This window comes from Canis lupus, chromosome 2, assembly GCF_003254725.2.
Source record: "Canis lupus dingo isolate Sandy chromosome 2, ASM325472v2, whole genome shotgun sequence".
NCBI classification, from domain to species: Eukaryota; Metazoa; Chordata; class Mammalia; order Carnivora; family Canidae; genus Canis; species Canis lupus.
The window spans coordinates 34459121-34476583 of record NC_064244.1 but is presented as its reverse complement, the minus strand read 5'-3'; the positions used below and the strand labels follow the sequence as shown (position 1 = coordinate 34476583).

The following is a 17463-nucleotide window of genomic DNA, read 5'->3' as shown; positions in this document are numbered from 1 at the left end:
GACTCTAAGATCATGAACTGAGGTGAAACCAAGACTCAGGTTTTTACTGACTGAACCACCCAGGCACCCCATATATATTTTTTCTTTTCTTTTTTGAGAGAGAGAGAGGTGAGGGAGGGGCAGAGGGAGAGGCAGAGAGAAAATCCTAAGCATTAGGTGTGGAGCCTGACATGTGGTTCAATCAAAACCTTGAGATCATGACCTAAGCTGAAATCAAAAGTCATAGACTTGACTGAGCCACCCAAGCACCTCAGGTAGTTCTATTTTTTTAACTTTTTGAGGAACTTTTATACTGTTTTTCAGTGTGGCTGCACCAGTTTGCATTTCCACCAACAGTGCAAGAGGGTTCCCCATTCTCTACATCCTCACCAATACCTGCTGTTTCTTGTGTTATTTTAGCCATTCTGACAGGTGTGAGGTGGCATCTTATTGTACTTTTGATTTGTATTTCCCTGATTAGTGATGTTGAGCATCATTTCATGTGTCTGTTGGCTATCTCTATGTCTTTTTTAGAAAAATGTCTATTCATGTCTACTTGTCATGGAGATACCTTCCTTCCTTAAACCTCATAAACCAACCTTTGCTGGGTTCAAAGTTTTCTTCTGCAGCTTCCTCACCTCTCAGGCTTCACAGAATTGAAGAAAGTTAGGGCCTTGCTCTGGGTTAGGTTTTGGCTTAAGGGAATGTTGTAGCTGGTTGATCTTCTATCTACTAAAACTTTCTCCATATCAACCATAAGGCAGTTTCACCTTATCATTCATGTGTTCACTGGAATAGAACTCTCAGTTTCTTCCAAGAACACTGCCTTTGCACTCACGACTTGGCTAACTGGTTCAAGAGGCCCAATGTTCAACTTGTCTAATCAACATGCCTTGCTACCTAAGCTTAATCATTTCTAGCTTTACTTTTTTTTTAACTTGAACACTAGAGGGCATTGTAGGGTTATTAATTACTAATTTCAACATTGTTGTCTTAGGTAATAGGGAGCCCCAACGAGAGGGAACAAGATGGGGGAACAGCCAGTCAGTGGAGTAGTCAAGAATACACACAACATTTACTGATCAAGTTCACTGTTATATATTTTGTCTTTAAGTAGTCCCATGCCCAGCATGGAGCCCAATGTGGGGTTTGAACTCATGATCCTGAGATCAAGACCTGAGCTGAGATCAAGAGTTGGATGCTTAATGGTCTAAGCCACTTAGGCTCTCCTGGTTTACTGTCTTATACTGGCACAATTCATGGTGCCTCAAAATAATTACAATAATAACATCAAAGATCACTTATCACAGATCACCATAACGAATATGATTAATAATGAAAAGTTGAAATATAGCAAAAATTGCCAAAATGTGACACAAAAACAAAGTGAGCAAATGCTGCTGGGTAAATGGTACCAGTAGACCTGTTTAACACAAGATTGCCACAATCCTTCTATTTGTTTAAAAAAAAAGAGGGAAAAAACATTACCTGTGAAGCACAGTAAAGAATAATAACCAAAGTATGCCTGTATTACTGAGTGACTTAAAAAAAAAAAAAAGAGCTATCAAGCCATGAAAAAGTATGGAGGAATCTTAAATGCATATTGCTAAGTTAAATAAGCCAGTTGAAAAGGCTACATACTCAAAAAAAAAAAAAAAAAAAGAAAAGAAAAGAAAAGAAAAGGCTGCATACTCTTAAGACTCCAATTATATATTACTCTGGAAAAGGCAAAACTATGGAGAGAGTGAAAAGATCAGTGGTTACCAGAAGTTTGATTTGAGGGAGGTAGGATTAAAAGGTGGAGTGCAGGGCATTTTTTAGGGCAGTGAAACTATTCTATAATACACTCTAACGGTGAAAATATGACATTATGCATTTATCAAAACCCACAAAACTATAAAACAAAGAGAATAAACAATAAAACTATGGACTTTAATGTTAATATATTAATATTAGTTCATAAATTTTAACAAATGTATCACACTAATGCAAGATGTTAATAACAGAAAGCTGGAACGGAAGAGAGGGCACAGAGGTCCTCTCTGTATTTCCTACGAAATTTTTCTCTAAACCTACGACTGTTTTAAAAATAAAATAAAAATACAACTTCAGGGATCCCTGGGTGGCGCAGCGGTTTGGCGCCTGCCTTTGGCCCAGGGCGCGATCCTGGAGACCCAGGATCGAATCCCACATCGGGCTCCCGGTGCATGGAGCCTGCTTCTCCCTCTGCCTGTGTCTCTGCCTCTCTCTCTCTCTCTCTCTCTGTGTGACTATCATAAATAAATAAAAATTAAAAAAAAAAATAAAAATAAAAATACAACTTCAGATCAGACTCAGTTATTGAGGCAGAATAAATAAATAGCAAACAAAATCCAGCAACACATTATATAAATAACACATCACGACCAAGTGGAATTTATCATATTTGCAAAAATGAAACATTACGAATTACAATAGTATCATTTATCCAAATCAGTAGATCTAAGAAGAAAAGTAACAATTCGTTCCCTATGTGCTAAAAGACCCTTCTATAACATTCAACACACTTTTCAGATTTGTAAAAATAATTAAAATGGGAATTGCCTGTATGTCTAAGGTCACCATGTGTGTGCATTAAATTTTATTTTGGGCAGCCCGGGTGGCTCAGCAGTTTAGGGCCGCCTTCAGCCCAGGGTGTGGTCCTGGAGACCTGGGATCAAGTCCCACGTCATGCTCCCTGCATGGAATAGAGCCTGCTTCTCCCTCTGCCTGTGTCTGTGCCTCTCTCTCTCTCTCTCTCTGTCTCCCATGAATAAATAAAATCTTTTTTAAAATTATATTTTACCATATTATACACATATTATTATATATACACGCATATATAAGCATGTTAGGGACACATCTTACTTAATGAGGAAACAGTGGAAGAATTCTAATAAAGGTCAGGAACAAGGCAATGATGCTTTCTATTTTTACTACTTTTTAACATTACATTGGAGTAATTATCAAATGTAGACACAGAAAGGAAAACAAACAAGTATATTAATTGGAAAAGAAGTATAAAACAATTTAGTAAAGTGTCAGGACATAAAATTTACACACTAAAATCAGCAATCTTCACATATATATGAATAACAAGTTAGAAAGTGTTAAGGAATAGAAGATCCTACTTATAAACAAAACAAGATAAATTCTTAAAAGTAAATCTGTTAAGAAATGTACAAAATCTCACACGTGGAAAAATTTAATGTCCTAAGAAGCACAAATGTGGACTTAAGCAAGTGGAAAACATTCCTTGTTCTTAAAGTAAGACCCTTTGACTTTTATCATAAAGATATAAGTTGTCTCCAAATTAATAGATAATATGATCCCAATCCAATACCAACATTTTATGGATGTAGACAATAATAACAGAAAAATCAACATGCAAGAATATAGAGGATTCGCGTCGTTCCCATTAAAACGACTACTATAATATTTAAAAAAAACAGAAACAAAATAACAAGTGTTGGTAAGGATATGGAGAAATTGGAATTCTTCGCTGTTTTTAGGAATGTAAAATACTGTTGCTGCTATAGAAAACAGCATGAAGGTCCCTCAAAAAACTAAAAAAAAGTAATTACTATGTAACCCAGCAATCCCACTTCTGAGTATATATCCAAAAGAACTGAAAGCAGAATCTTGCCCTCTTTACTATCTAGTAGTTGTACTTGATGTCAGAAACTTTTAGTGGCTTGTGATGTGTTGACAGTAAATTGATCCTCTTAAGTTATTTGATGTACCAGTAATAACAATTCACTAATTATGAGTCAGTTACTGTTCCAAGCATATTATTTTTATTAATTGTGGAATTAAAAAAGATTTTAATGAATCTATATACCCAACGTGGGGCTCAAACTCACAACCCTGAGATCAAGAGTTTGCACGCTCCATTGACTGAGCCAGCCAGGTGCCCCTCCATTTCATTTTTTTAAATATTTATTTGAGAGAAAGAAAGAGAGAAAGAGAGAGAGAGTGAAGGAGCGGGGAAGGGGCAGAAAGAGAAGCAGACTCCTCACTGAGCAAGGGAACGCTGCTGACACTGGGCTTGATCCCAGGACCCTGGGATCATGACCTGAGGTGAAGACAGATGCCCAACCTACTGAGCCGTCCAGGCACCCCTCATTTTCTTTAAAGTAAATTCTACCCCCAACATGGGGCTCAAACTCACAACCCCAAGATCAAGAGTCATATGCTCTAACAACTGAGCCAGCCAGGCACCACAATCCAATGAGTTTTCACAAGAACTATACAAATTAGGTGCTTTGAATGTTAATGTCTTGAGATCAGAAAGCAGTGTGACAGGTGCGGTTATTTGGCTAAGATTACAGAGTGTGGATGTTCTAGATCCATGGTTTGAACCCTGTACTCTGTTTCCAGAGCCCAGACCCTTAAACTCTACACTAAAGGGCAAGTGGGCTTAAAGTAAGATCTTGATACTTGTGCAGCCACCTTCATAACAGCACTAATTCACCACAGCCAAGAGGTGGAAGCAACCCATTCAAGTGTCCATCAGTGAATAAATGGATAAACAAAATGTGGCATATAAATATACAGTAGAATATTATTCAGTCTTAAAAAGGAAATCCTGCCACATACTACAGTATACATGAACCTTGAGCACATTATGCAAAGTAAAATAAGCTAGTCACACATACAAAAGAAAGCCAGTCACAAAAAGACAAATACTGTATGATTCTACTTATATAAGGTACGTAGAGTAGTCAAATTCATTGAGAGAAAGAATAGTGGTTGTCAGAGGCTGAGGGTGGGCACTGGAGTGTTTAATGGATACAGAGTTTCAGTTTTACAAGGTGAAAGAAGTTCTGGAGATGGGTGGCTGTGATGGTTGCATAACAACGTGAATGTAAATACTACTGACTGTACTCAAAAATCGCTGAAATGGTAAATTTTATGATCTGTGTATTTCACCACAATTAAAATTCTTTTAAGCAAAAAAAATGAGGTGGCATTCAGTTTTCCACAGAATAATGCCAGGTTGGGCTCTACCTCCAAAAAAAGCACATTCTATTTCACTTCAAACTTCCAACAGAAGAGCACACTCGAAGAAACACTGCCTGCCTAATTTGCAATTGCTGAACCTGGAAATAAAGACATTTCAAAATGAACAGAAAATGGCAGGCATTATAATAAGTCAACAAAAAATGAGAATAAATATATATATTTAAGAATCTAACTATGAGGGCAGCCCAGATGGCTCAGCGGTTTAGCGTCGCCTTCAGCCCAGGGCCTGATCCTGGAGACCTGGGATTGAGTCCCACGTCAGGCTCCCTGCATGGAGCCTGCTTCTCCCTCTGCCTGTGTCTCTGCCTCTCTCTCTCTCTCTCTCTCATGAATGGATAAATAAAATCTTTTTAAAAAAAATCTAACTATGAAATGGGAAAACAAAGATGACACTCCAACCGAAATTAAATAACCTTAAACAGTCATTTGGGGTTATGAGAAAATATTACAAATAAAAAATAAGTCAGAACAAAAGTGGACCAAAAAGAAAAATATAAGACAAGAGTTAGTCAAAATCAGGAAAAACTGAAGAGGGACGCCTGGGTGGCTCAGTGATTGAGCACCTGCCTTCAGCCCAGGGCATGATCCTAGAGTTTGAGGATCGAGTCCCTCATTGGGCTCCCTACATGGAGCCTGCTTCTCTGCCTGTGTCTTTGCCTCTCTCTTTCTCTCCGTGTCTCTCATGAATAAATAAATAAAATCTTTAAAAAAAACGAAGTAAAAAAATTTTTTTAAAAAAAGGAAAAACTGAAGAAAAAAACAAATCATCTCAGGGAAAAAAGAGACTAATTTATACGATGTCCAAGGGAAATATATTTTACTTAAAATATCGTGATATTAAGGAAAGAAATAAAAACAGTCAAGAAATGAAAATAAAAATCAAGAAAGCAATTAAGAAGGATCAAAGAGAAAGTGCTAAATACCAAGGCAAAAAAAATCCAATATATATAAACAAAAAAAGCAAAATAATGGAATGGATACAATATTCAAAATTATAATACAAGAAAACTTTCTGGAAATAAAACATGAATCTACAAATCCAAAGGGTCCTCCATGAACCTAGGAAAATTGATATGGAATGGTCAATTCTGAGATATACCTTAGAAAATCAATTAGAATTGAAGGGAAAAAAAAAAAAAAATCCAGGCCTCATACAAAAAGACAAAATCATTTAGGAAGGGAAGAATCAGGTTGGTATTTTCACTACAACATACAAAGAAACGCAGCAAATCAGTTTTTAAAAACTCAAGGAAAAGAAATGTGAACCAAGATCTTATATCCACCTGTCCTTCAAATACCAAAGCCATAAAAATCAGTTTTAAAAATGCAAGAACTCAAGAATACAATATTCAGGAAACTCTCTTGAGGAATTTATAAGAGAATGAGTTTTATCCAAGTAAAGACTGGGAGGAAATTCAAAAAATCTTATGATGGCAAGCATTAAATAAATCACATTGTAGATCTCTAAAATAAAGGTGATTAGGAGTGGAAAAATAGTATGCAAGCTTTTTTTCCCTAAAAACATTACTTAAAAAAATGGGAGTAAAAGAAAACAGAACAAAATAATTGTGGTTACATAGTAGGAGGGAGTCAAGATATAGCTGACAAATGAAAATAGATTCTAAATGAGGAAAATAAATTTGAGGACCTGAGAAGATACAAGCGTTACTAACCTCTAGAACAAACGCACAAACATTACTAAACACCAAAAGTAAGTTTAAGTGAGTTTTTCATTTATTTGTTTAGGGTTGTTTTTTTGTTAGCATTTACCCACTTTCTGGCACTAAGACACTCCAGGTTCATCTCCTTATTTCCCCAGTCCTAGCATCAACCATATCTCCAAGGAGCCTGGTTCCTGGTGTAAAGGATGCTTAACATCCACTGGATACCTAGTCACTCTGCTGCTCTGGACAGGAGAGGAGTTCTAAAACACTCTCTCCAAGGCTTATTAGTGGGGGAATGAAGAGAACCAGCACAGTGGCAAAAGGTCTGGAAGGTTCTGAATCACTTGAGTGGTGAGAAGATGCTTTACTTGAAGGAACTGCTCAGCTAGGGACAAGCTGGCCACATCCTCTAGATATTATCTTGACTGGCAAGAAAAACATGTGATAAAATAAATTAAATCGTAACAGGAGTGATCCAGTACATTCTAGCATCCAAACAACTGCCCTACCCAGACACTCGGGAGTGCTCATCTGCTGAGGACACACTGCTATAAGAACTCCTCCGTTTAACAGCCTAGCGAGCTCTACCAATCAGGTGCCTTCCAAGTTTATTGTCTTGCAGCGGTCACCTGGTCCACAGGTCTCTGGACATCCCCTTCAGCCTCTATGCTGGCTGAACAACCACAGGGAGTCACTCTTTGACCAAATCAATTTCACAGTGCCCGAGTCAAGAGTGGAATGTTTAAAGGTGCAAGGTGTATTCAAGGCCTTACCTTGGAACTCTGAAACTAAACAAGATATACCTAACAGCCCCTCTCAGGTGCCATAATAGGTGTTTCACGGTATTATTTGTTAGCATTTTAAACATTTTAACCTCCACATATATTTATTCCTGGGTTTTGGGACCAAAGAATAAATAACCCCACATGAATACTCTATTCCTTTTATGTACGTTGTTAAACAGCTAACCTTTCTCTTCCCATAATTTCTTCCAGTTAACCAGTTAGCATTTCAGTGTATGCCCTTCCAGTCCTTTTTCTCAATCTCTTTATTTAACTGTACATATAATATAGTTTTATGAAGGAGGTTGGGGGGGTTATGAACATCAATTTGTCTGGTATTGTTTTTGTGCTTTTTTACTTGATAGTATGTCTTGGTGATCTTTCTTGTTAATACACAAATCTGATTCATATATATAGTAATGGTTGCATTATGTTCAAGAATAAATGTACCAGTTTTATTTTAAATGTTTCACTGTTATATAAACAAAGCTGCAGTAAACTTTCAAGTATATGTACACAAACACAGGTATGTTTTTAGGATAGACACTTCAGAGTAGAATTGCTGATTAAAGAATCTTCACATTTAAATTTTTGGAGGGGGTTATCAGAGCAATGCAGCAAGAGTCCCTGGGGGTGCCTGAAATCATCCAAACTTTTGTTCCTAGGTACTGTAAAAGGCAATTCCACCAGAATGTAAATTCCATGACAGTTGGAACCCTGATGCCTTACCCTAGCAAAGACTACCAGGTCCTACAACTTGTTCAGTATCTTAGCAACCACTGAATAAATGAACACATGTAGGAGAGTAACAGGCACATTCCTCAATCAGAATGCAAAATTTTCATAGATTTTAGAAAGACCACAAACACCAAAGAAGTTTCTCTTCCGGAGATTCCTGAGTTATCTGGGATTGCTCTGGGCTCCTAAATTTCCATTCCATCTCCTTCTTCCCCCCTCCCAAGTCACCATCTTGAGTCTCTTCACATATCCATGACCTAGACACACCCCCTTAGACTCAAACCCACTTGCCAGTCCCAAGAGAATTGAGAGAACCTGTTGTTCAAAATCACTTTTTAGTACAGGTGACCATAGTTAAGATTTCACTGTACCAAAGAGAGAGAAATCACTTGAAGACAATCTGAATTAGACGGTTTCCTGAAGAGTAATGAAAAATGCAAGGAACTCAGCTGACGCTTTCTCCAGCCTGCCTTGAAATGGAGAGCAAAAGGGCCCAGCCTACTAGAGTAGAGCTGTTACTTGAATGACCTGTAGAGCACATAATCCTATCAAGGAAAGAATCCACTAATCTGCCTGCAATTGGCCAACAAGTACCATACATGAAACTTTGAGCCAGTAGACACACATTCACAGTGATCCCAATGGCAAGACTGAGCATCAGAAATAAAATAGGCAAAAGTTATGCCTGGTAAAAAGGGAGTTATGTACAAAAGTCCAAAGGGAAGAGCATAGTACTTTAAGGGACCCAAAGGTAGTTCAGATGCTTCTAGGGGCCAGATGCGACAGAGAATGTAAATAAACCTTGTGCTTATTTACACCAAGGCTGCTGATGGCAGCCTTCTTCACACACACAGAACCCACTTTTCAGGATATAGAACCAGTTAAAATTACAGAATTCATCTGCTTGAAGTTTGTGTAACTATTGTTGGTTTAAAAGACTGATTTTCCCCCTATATCCCTAGGATCTGGCACAGTACCCAATTCAGGGAATATCAAACCTTTTTCTTTAGTTAAGCAGTCTGTGCCTTCTAATTCTCAAGTCAGACCAAAGTAGGGAGACAGCTTGTCAATGCTTCTCAATGGGACTGGCAGGAGGGATTTCACCCCCAACTCCTGGGGACACATCCTTATTTGTCAAACTCGGGCAGGAGGTGCTACCAGCATCTAGTGAGTAGAGGCTAGGGACACTGCTAAACATCCTGAAATGCGTAAGAGAGCCTCCACAACAAAGAATTAACCAGCCCAAAAGGTCAACAGTGCTAAAACTGAATAACCCTGTGCTTAGCCTAACTGCAGATAGCAAGGAAAACACCAAGTTCCACCCTAAATTCTGCTGTTCCAAAAACAGACCAAAGGAGGCTAAAATTATAGGAAAAGTTGTGTTTAGATTCATCTGGACACACATCCCATCAGAGGAAAATACAACTCGTGCTGAAGGAACCTAGAAAAAAAAAGTGACAGGGCTCAAATGAAGGGAGAAAAAAGCAGCAGCTCTATATGTAAATATTCAGTGTAGGAAAAAAAAAAAAAAAAAAACAATACACTGGGAAGAATATGGAATGTTCCCACCAAATGTGAATAGGCCCAGTCAATGCCATTTATTATACATGTTGAACAGTCTCTGAGACCCAAGGGCTCCCATATAAAGTTTTTTTTTCTTTTTCTTTTTTTGCATCAAATAGGTTCTTCCAAGAGCCTGCTCACAAGGAAGAAAAAAAGAGTAATCCTCAATAAAATGAAACAAACAGGAAAGGCTGAACAGTCTACGTATGAAAAACAAAGGTTAAAAAACTCACCAGACAAAAACCACACCAAACACTCATCCCATTTAATTTCCTGTTACATGCACTGAGGGAGCCAAGAACATCAGGCCCCAAGGCAACAATGCTCTGAGGATCTAGCTCAGGCTCCCTCTATGTGACAAATTCATGCACACACGCCCGCACATATCACTGACCCAGGCAGAAATACACATGCATGCACAGGCAGTAGAGAACCACAGGAGGTTTGGGGGAAAGAGGGCTGGTCAAAAATGTGCTATCAACTGGACACTGGGGACCCAGAGAACCCTTCTGCTGCAGGCTAAGCAAGAGTCAAAATTAAAACAAATGGAAAACACAGGATAAATGTCAGCTGCTCAAAGAGATTGGACAGATGAAGAGGGAAAGATGCAGGGGGAGGTTTGGGAAAGCAGCCTCAGAAGAGGTTTTTCTTTATTGGGAACTCAGGCAGAGGCCCTGTGACTCCAGTGATATGCTGAGGCTGAAGGAATATGCCACAGCATTACCTCTGCATCCTGTGTTCTCTCCCAAAGTAGAGGGAAACCACCAACACCCACCCTCTAGTCCACCCCCATTGCAGCTCTTAAGGACTTTCCCAAGTCCCGCCCCCCCCCCAAAATGACCCCCACACACACACAGTTAACAAAAGGCCAAGCATAGAAAGCCTCAGTAACTCTTCTTGGTGGAACCAAAGCCAGAGAAGCCCATCACAGCTGCCATCTCATCATCCTCCTCAAATGTCAAGTCCTCCTCAGCCCTCCTTTTCTTCTCCTTCTGTTTCTCTTTCTTGTAGGCTTTGGCCTTTTCCTCCTAGGGGGGAAATCACTCAGAATCAGTTCAGACTCCTAAGCCAAATGTTGAAAGATACAAGTGAGTGTCAAGATTCCTTTCTATCTTTAGGAGAAAATAGTAAAGGCAAGTAAAATTTCAAGAGCAGAGGAAAAGCCACAGTAAAGATTTTAAGAAACAACAAAAAGAAGTTTTAGCCTGTGAAGAGTATTTCTCAGTCCTACATCTCTAGTTCTTAAAAAGGTTATGAAAACAGAACCATATAATAGCAACTATCACCCTGGTGCATAGAGTATATGCCAGTAATTGATCTAAACACTTATGTAGATTATAATCTAAGATCTCTTAATATGAGAAAACTGAGACATGGAGAAGTTATATAACTTGCCCAAAAGTCATAGCTAGTAAGTGAAGGAAAGAGAATTCTGACCCAGTCAGCCAAGTTCTATGTGCCTCTTGGGGACTAGGTGAATTTAATCCCTCCTATAGTTTAAAGAAAAAAAAGTAGGCCCAGAGTCTAGGAAAAAAGGATAGGTTTATAACCATATCCTTCAGATCTTGAGAGTCTCTAAGGAAATATTTATTATTTCCCCCAATACAAAGAGATTCAGGATACAACTATCCCCTGAGAGGAGGAGTGGATGAGGAAGACAGCCTCCTCATGATTAGTAACATAAAATTCAAAGCTGGAGGACAAAGGATGGAAAAAAGCCTTACCTCTTCTCTGAGCTCTTTCATCCTTTCCTCAAAATCATAATCCTTCTGTTTCTCTTCCATCTTCTTCTTGTTGACTTCAAAACGTTTCTTCACCTGATCCAAGGTGGAACGTTCCACACGCATAGACATGCCCAGATTTCGCTGATCTGGGTGGGATCAATAGCGAAAAAGGTAATGACATTACAATATCTTCAGGCCATCAAAAAGTCTTTGACATTAAAAAGAAAAAATTTTTTCATAAAATAATACACAGCAAAAATAATTATAGCTGGAAAACAACAACAATAAACAACCCTTGGCTTTACTTGTTCCCAGAAGCAGCAGCTACAAATAGCAAGATGCAAGTGGCTTTCAACTGCCCCTAGTGAGCAAATGCATACCAGTGGGGACAGCGAGGCCTTGGAGAAGACTGTGGTCTGAGCTTGTTGAGAGCCTAAAACAGTGTCTCATCTCAGTGCCTCCAGAAACATTAGATTATGAAGTAAAGGATGAAGCAACCGGAGAAATTCTCAGGCATTAAAAAAAGATTCAACTGAAACCACTCCTTCCCCTACCCCGTCTCCAAAACCCAATCCCAGTCCTAGTCACAAACTACCTCCAAGCCTTACGTTTCTTTCCATTAATGTGATCCAGGAAGTTGATGGAGTCCTTCACCACACAATCACAGACATTGCAGTAATACCTAGCGAACAGAAGAAACAGCACTTGTGGTCAAATCTAGCTTAAGGATCTTAATGTTTTCAACTAAGAAACTCATTTTTGGGGATGCCTGGGTGGCTCAGCAGCTGAGCATCTGCCTTTGGCTCAGGACACAATCCCAGAGTCCCGGGATCGAGTCCCACATCGGGGCTTCCTGCAAGCATGGAGCCTGCTTCTCCCTCTGCTTATGTCTTTGCCTCTCTCTCTCTGTGTCTCTCATGAATGAATGAATGAAGGAATGAATGAATAAATAAATAAAATAAATAAATAAATATATAAATAAATGTTAAAAACCTCATATTTTCAGGCAAATTTTCTGTTTACAAGAAGGCAGCACTTCTCATTTTTATAAAGCCTTACCTCGTGGAAGAGTATGGTAGCCAAACTCCAAGATAGCCCCACAATGATTCTCAAATTCATGGTATGCGTACCTTGTGCAGTTCCCTACCAATTTGTACTAGAATTGTCCTGTGACCAAAAGAATATTTCAGAGCACCTAGGTGGCTCAATTAAGTGTCTGCCTTTGGTTCAGATCATGATTTCAGGGTCCTGGGACTGAGCCTGACATCTGGCTCCCTGCTCACTGGGGATTTCTGCTTCTCCCTCTGGCCCTCCCGCTGCTCATGCTGTCTCTCTTGTTTAGTCTCTCTCAAATAAAATCTTAAAAAAAAAAATATTTCAAAAATTACGCTGTGTCACTTCCAAGAATAGGCTATATAAAAAAAAAAAAAAAAAAAAAGGCTTCTGGGACGCCTGGGTGGCTCAGCGGTTGAGCATCTGCCTTCGGCTCAGGGCGTGATCCTGGGTGCAGGAATTAAGTCTTGCATTGGGTTCCCTGAGAGGAGCCTGCTTCTGTCTCTGCCTATGTCTCTACCTCTCTCTGTCTCTTATGAATAAATAAATAAGTAAAATCTTTATTAAAAATTTTTAAAAAGGGGCAGCCCCGGTGGCTTAGTGGTTTAGTGCTGTCTTTAGCCCGGGCTGTGATCCTGGAGACCTGGGATCGAGTCCCACATCAGGCTCCCTGCATGGAGCCTGCTTTTCCCTCTGTCTCTCTGCCTAATAAATAAATAAAAAATCTTTAAAAAAAAAAAAAAATTGGGGGATCCCTGGGTGGCGCAGCGGTTTAGCGCCTGCCTTTGGCCCAGGGCGCGATCCTGGAGACCTGGGATCGAATCCCATGTCGGGCTCCCGGCACATGGAGCCTGCTTCTGTCCCTGCCTGTGTCTCTGCCTCTCTCTCTCTCTCTGTGACTATCATAAATAAATAAAAAATAAAAAAAGAAAAAAAGAAAAAAAGAAATTTTTTTTTAAAAAAGGCTGCAGTGTTAGTCTGTCCATGTCTAACTAAAGGGTATTATGCGGGGTGAAATAAGTTAATGGGAGGAGGACAAACAGTATATGGTTTCACTCATACGGGGAATATAAAAAATAGTGAAAAGGATTATAGGGGAAAGGAGAGAAAAAGAGTGGGAAAAATCAGAGAGGGTGACAGAACATGAGAGACTCCTAACTCTGAGAAATGAACAAGGGGTAGTGGAAGGGGAGGTGGGCGGGCAGTTGGTGTGACTGAGTGACGAGCATTATGGGGGACACTTGATGGGATGAGCACTGGGTGTTATACTATATGTTGGCAAATCGAACTCCAATTAAAAAAAAATACAAAAATTAAAATTAAAATAAATAAATAAATAGCCTGTCCATGTCTTACTCTTGGGAAGCCACTTGCTTTATTGTCAACAGCACTAGAGGCCCATGGGGCAAAGAAGTGAGGCCTCCAAAGCACTACATGAAAGAGCTTTCAATCAAATCATTCAGCCCCACTTAAGCCTCATATGAATGCAGACCCAGCAGACACCTTCATTGCAGCTTTGTGAAACCCTAAGCCTTTCCAGATTACTTACCCAAATTGTTAGCTATCTGTTTTATGCTGCTAAATTTTGGTGAGTTAGTTAATTTACACAGGAATAGGTAACTAATACAGAAAAGAATGATGTGAGGTGTTTTTTTTTTTTAAGATTTTATTTATTTATTTATGAGAAACAGGGAGAGGGGGAGAGAGGGGCAGACACAGGCAGAGGGAGAAGGAGGCTCCATGCAGGGAACCCGACATGGGACCTGATCCTAGGACCCCAAGATCATGCCCTGGGCCAAAGGCAGGCGCCAAACCACTGAGCCACCCAGGGATCCCTGATGTAAGTTTTCTAAGCAATTCAGACATGTCACTCATTGCTATCTGTTTTGCTCTCCTGCTAGAAAACGTAAATGAATACTGTAGTAGTGGTGGGCAAAAACAAAAGTCCTTACAGGACACCTCTTCTCATGGGTCATAGTCTTGGTCTAGGAGGAAAGTGTACAACCAAGCAATCCGTAACAACTACAACCTTTGCAGCCAGTCTGGAACCTCAACTCCCTTTATTCACCATCAACAGCTTCTAGGCTCCATTCTAGCTCGAGAAATCTCTCCCCTAGAAATGTTTTCAGGAGTCCTTTCCTTCATTTCTTCCTCTTCAGATATTAAGAAAGAGTTACAGTGCCAATATGAAGAGGTCTACAGAGTAACTCCTCCTAGAGACACTACCATGTTTAGTTGAGGCCTGGAACAGGAGTGACACAAAGAAATATCTAAAGGTAGGACTATTAAAAAAATAAATAAAAATAAAGATAGAATTATAAGTAACATGATTGCTATCCTGGAGCCAGAGAACCTCTCCTCGACACTTGCTAAAATCAACACAGTTTATTAGACCTAGTCTTGGCTCCTGAAAAAGATGAAAAGTCACTCACCCTCCCATCTCAGATTGTGGCGTGGTCTTGGTAATGACAATTGTCTTCCCAAGCTTGGATTCCAGGTCCACTTTATAGTCCCTATGCCGGAGAAGCTCCCGTTTGACTGGCTGTACTGGTTTTCCTAAAATATAAGACAGAAGAAAGTCCTTTTATTATTAGAGTTCCTTAAGCAGAAACGAAAAGAAATGCATGAAACCCAATACACAGATGTCTACTCTTCATTTCTTTCTTAAGCCTGAAGCAGGGGGCACAAAAAGCACTTGTAGCAGCAACTAGGGAGAATCTCAACACAGGAAAAAATGATATGCAATCCCTAAACTCTACATAGCTTTTTTCCACTTCAAAGCCAATAAGTCTAAAAACAAAGTTTTTTATTGTTAACTGAATTGAAGAAAGGAATTAATTTTCACAAAGAGTAAACTTTTAAAAGAAAAGCAAGGACACTCAGTAATACTTTCAGACAGATACCCCAAGTGTAACACACAAAAAAGAATCTCTAGAAGGCTGGGGAAGATTTTCTAAATGGGACCAACATTCAGGCAATATCTGTTACTTGCTACTGTACAAATTAGATCAAAACTAAAAAGATCAGTTTGTGCAAGGTGGTGTGAAAGTAAAGTGAAAGCATAAGAAAAAATAAGGATTCTTTTTGTATAATGGATTCTCTAACTAGGAGAGGAGAATCAACTCCGTAACATTGTACAAAGCAGAGAAACAGTACTACTAACCACCAGCTGAAACAATCACACATTCCTCCCAGTACCCTCACTCTTCTCAGACCACAGGGGAAGGACTTGATTGGACCAGTTATATTCTTCCCCTTAAGTGACTTCAACGGAAAGAGTTTCCTCAATAGGAGTAGTGCATAGCAGCAAAATACTCCACATCTCTGTCACTACTAAGGCTTCTCCTCTCTTCTCTGCACTTGAAGAAAGTACAAAACGAGCTAAGCAAAAAGAAGGCAAGAAAGCACAGGAAACAGAGCTGGGAAATACCTCTGAGTATATTCAGTCCATCTCTTTCCTCCCATTTTATACAGTAAGAAATGGAGAACCAGGGAGGCAACATTCAGCCAGAGGTTACACAAGGTACCAACCAGGACATCGCATTTCAACTCCCCACCCGCTCTCCAGCTATGGCTTCACCTCTACGATACCTCTGCCCTTTAGGGAGTAGGCACCCACCATCCTTCTTTTCTCTCTCTTCCGTGAGCCTCTTCTCGGCGAGCTTCTCATATTCATCTTTGTCCCACTTTCGGCGAAAGTCCAAGTTTTTTGTCTGTAGGGAAAAAAGCGCTCAAGATTCGTCGCTAATCATATCGGAACCCTAGAGAAACGGAGGGAACCGCGTCCACGCCGGCAAGGCGACCCCCCGGACCTGTCGAGAGCGAAGACTCTCCACACCGCACCAGAAGGCTGAGGTGGCCTCAGGACCCCAACCCAAGAGTTCTCCGCGATTCCACAGACCCTGTGCCAGGACCCTACGAGGAGGCTCTTGAACTCGGACCATTGGGCCGCAAGGAGGTGTCGAGAAGCCAGTTGGGTGCAGGATATTCCGCGCTACGAAGGCACCCTCTGCCCCCCGACCAAAGCCTCCTCACACACAACACCTACCCCGCTGCCCGACGCCATCTTCACTGCGAAGTGAATGGGAAGCCGGAAAATGACGTAAAAAGCGGCCCTGAGCCGTAAAGCAAGCTTGCCCTCCAATAAGCTTAGAGTTTCGCGTTCTAAACGAGCTAAGGACTTCTAAAACAGGGTCGTCGGCCCCTCCTCTGACCCACGGAAATGGTGCATGCGCATGGAGAGCATGAAGCAATACGGAAGTAAGGGCGCGTACTAATGTCTTTTGCCTTGGTTTTCTAAACAATCATCTGATTTAATTCAACTGGTCTATTTTATAAACAAGGAAGCAATTTGGATCAGGGCCCTTTGATCTAGTCTTAAGCAACTGTGCATCCGTTTGCCAAGTTTCTAATTTTTAAGGCTGAAGGAATTATTAGGAGCCTCTAGCTGCCCTATTTACCTGTATGCACTAAAGATATGGCCCGCGACACCCAGTGTTTCTAAGTTGCAGCCTTTCCAGCGCATATATAGAAAGCAATTTTTGCACACTCTTTATTTTGAAGCAATGCTATCATCATTCGGTTAAATCATTTTTCTTTCAACTGAGGAACTTTATAATCATTCAATCAATAGGGCACAATTTAATCAACATGATGGGACTTGGAAAGGCCAGTCATCAGCAACGCTGTAGGGTGAACTCTGGCATGCATCTCACTATGTTCATTTAGACGTGACTGTATTTCCAAGTTGATGGGGGGTGGAGTGGGGGCACTGGAAAACTGACTGTTTCCTTCACTGAATCCAGAAGCATCACCCCAGGGAGGTTGCTCCTAGTTCTCAGAATTGTGCAGTGTACACTTGAGGGTTTTCTATGGCCTATGCAAACCAATCTCTTGATAACAAATCACTCAAACTAC

At 40.2% G+C, this 17463-nt stretch overlaps 1 protein-coding gene across 2 annotated transcripts; it reads right to left on the bottom strand.

Moving 5' to 3' along the window:
• Positions 1-9779: 9779 nt before the first annotated feature.
• ZMAT2 (zinc finger matrin-type 2) lies at positions 9780-16724 on the bottom strand. 2 transcript variants are annotated; one of them, XM_025445085.3, is made up of 6 exons: positions 16595-16724; positions 16166-16259; positions 14979-15102; positions 12102-12175; positions 11494-11639; positions 9780-10797 (listed from the first exon to the last, which is right to left on the bottom strand). In XM_025445085.3, exons 1-6 carry the CDS (start codon positions 16610-16612, stop codon positions 10654-10656), a joined length of 600 nt encoding a protein of 199 aa, XP_025300870.1. In that variant the 5' UTR covers positions 16613-16724; the 3' UTR covers positions 9780-10653. The 2 variants fall into 2 exon arrangements, with proteins under 2 accessions (XP_025300870.1, XP_048957900.1); XM_049101943.1 differs by having other exon boundaries at positions 16359-16621.
• Positions 16725-17463: the final 739 nt, after the last annotated feature.

Coding starts and splice junctions, on each gene's coding strand:
- ZMAT2 (XM_049101943.1), bottom strand. CDS start 16,490: ATGGTCCGAGTTCAAGAGCCTCCTCGTAGGGTCCTGGCACAGGGTCTG. Junction 15,103..16,165: donor AGAGAGAGAAAAGAAGGATG/GTGGGTGCCTAC, acceptor CTTATATTTTAG/GAAAACCAGTACAGCCAGTC. Junction 10,798..11,493: donor TGAAAGAGCTCAGAGAAGAG/GTAAGGCTTTTT, acceptor TTTCCCCCCTAG/GAGGAAAAGGCCAAAGCCTA.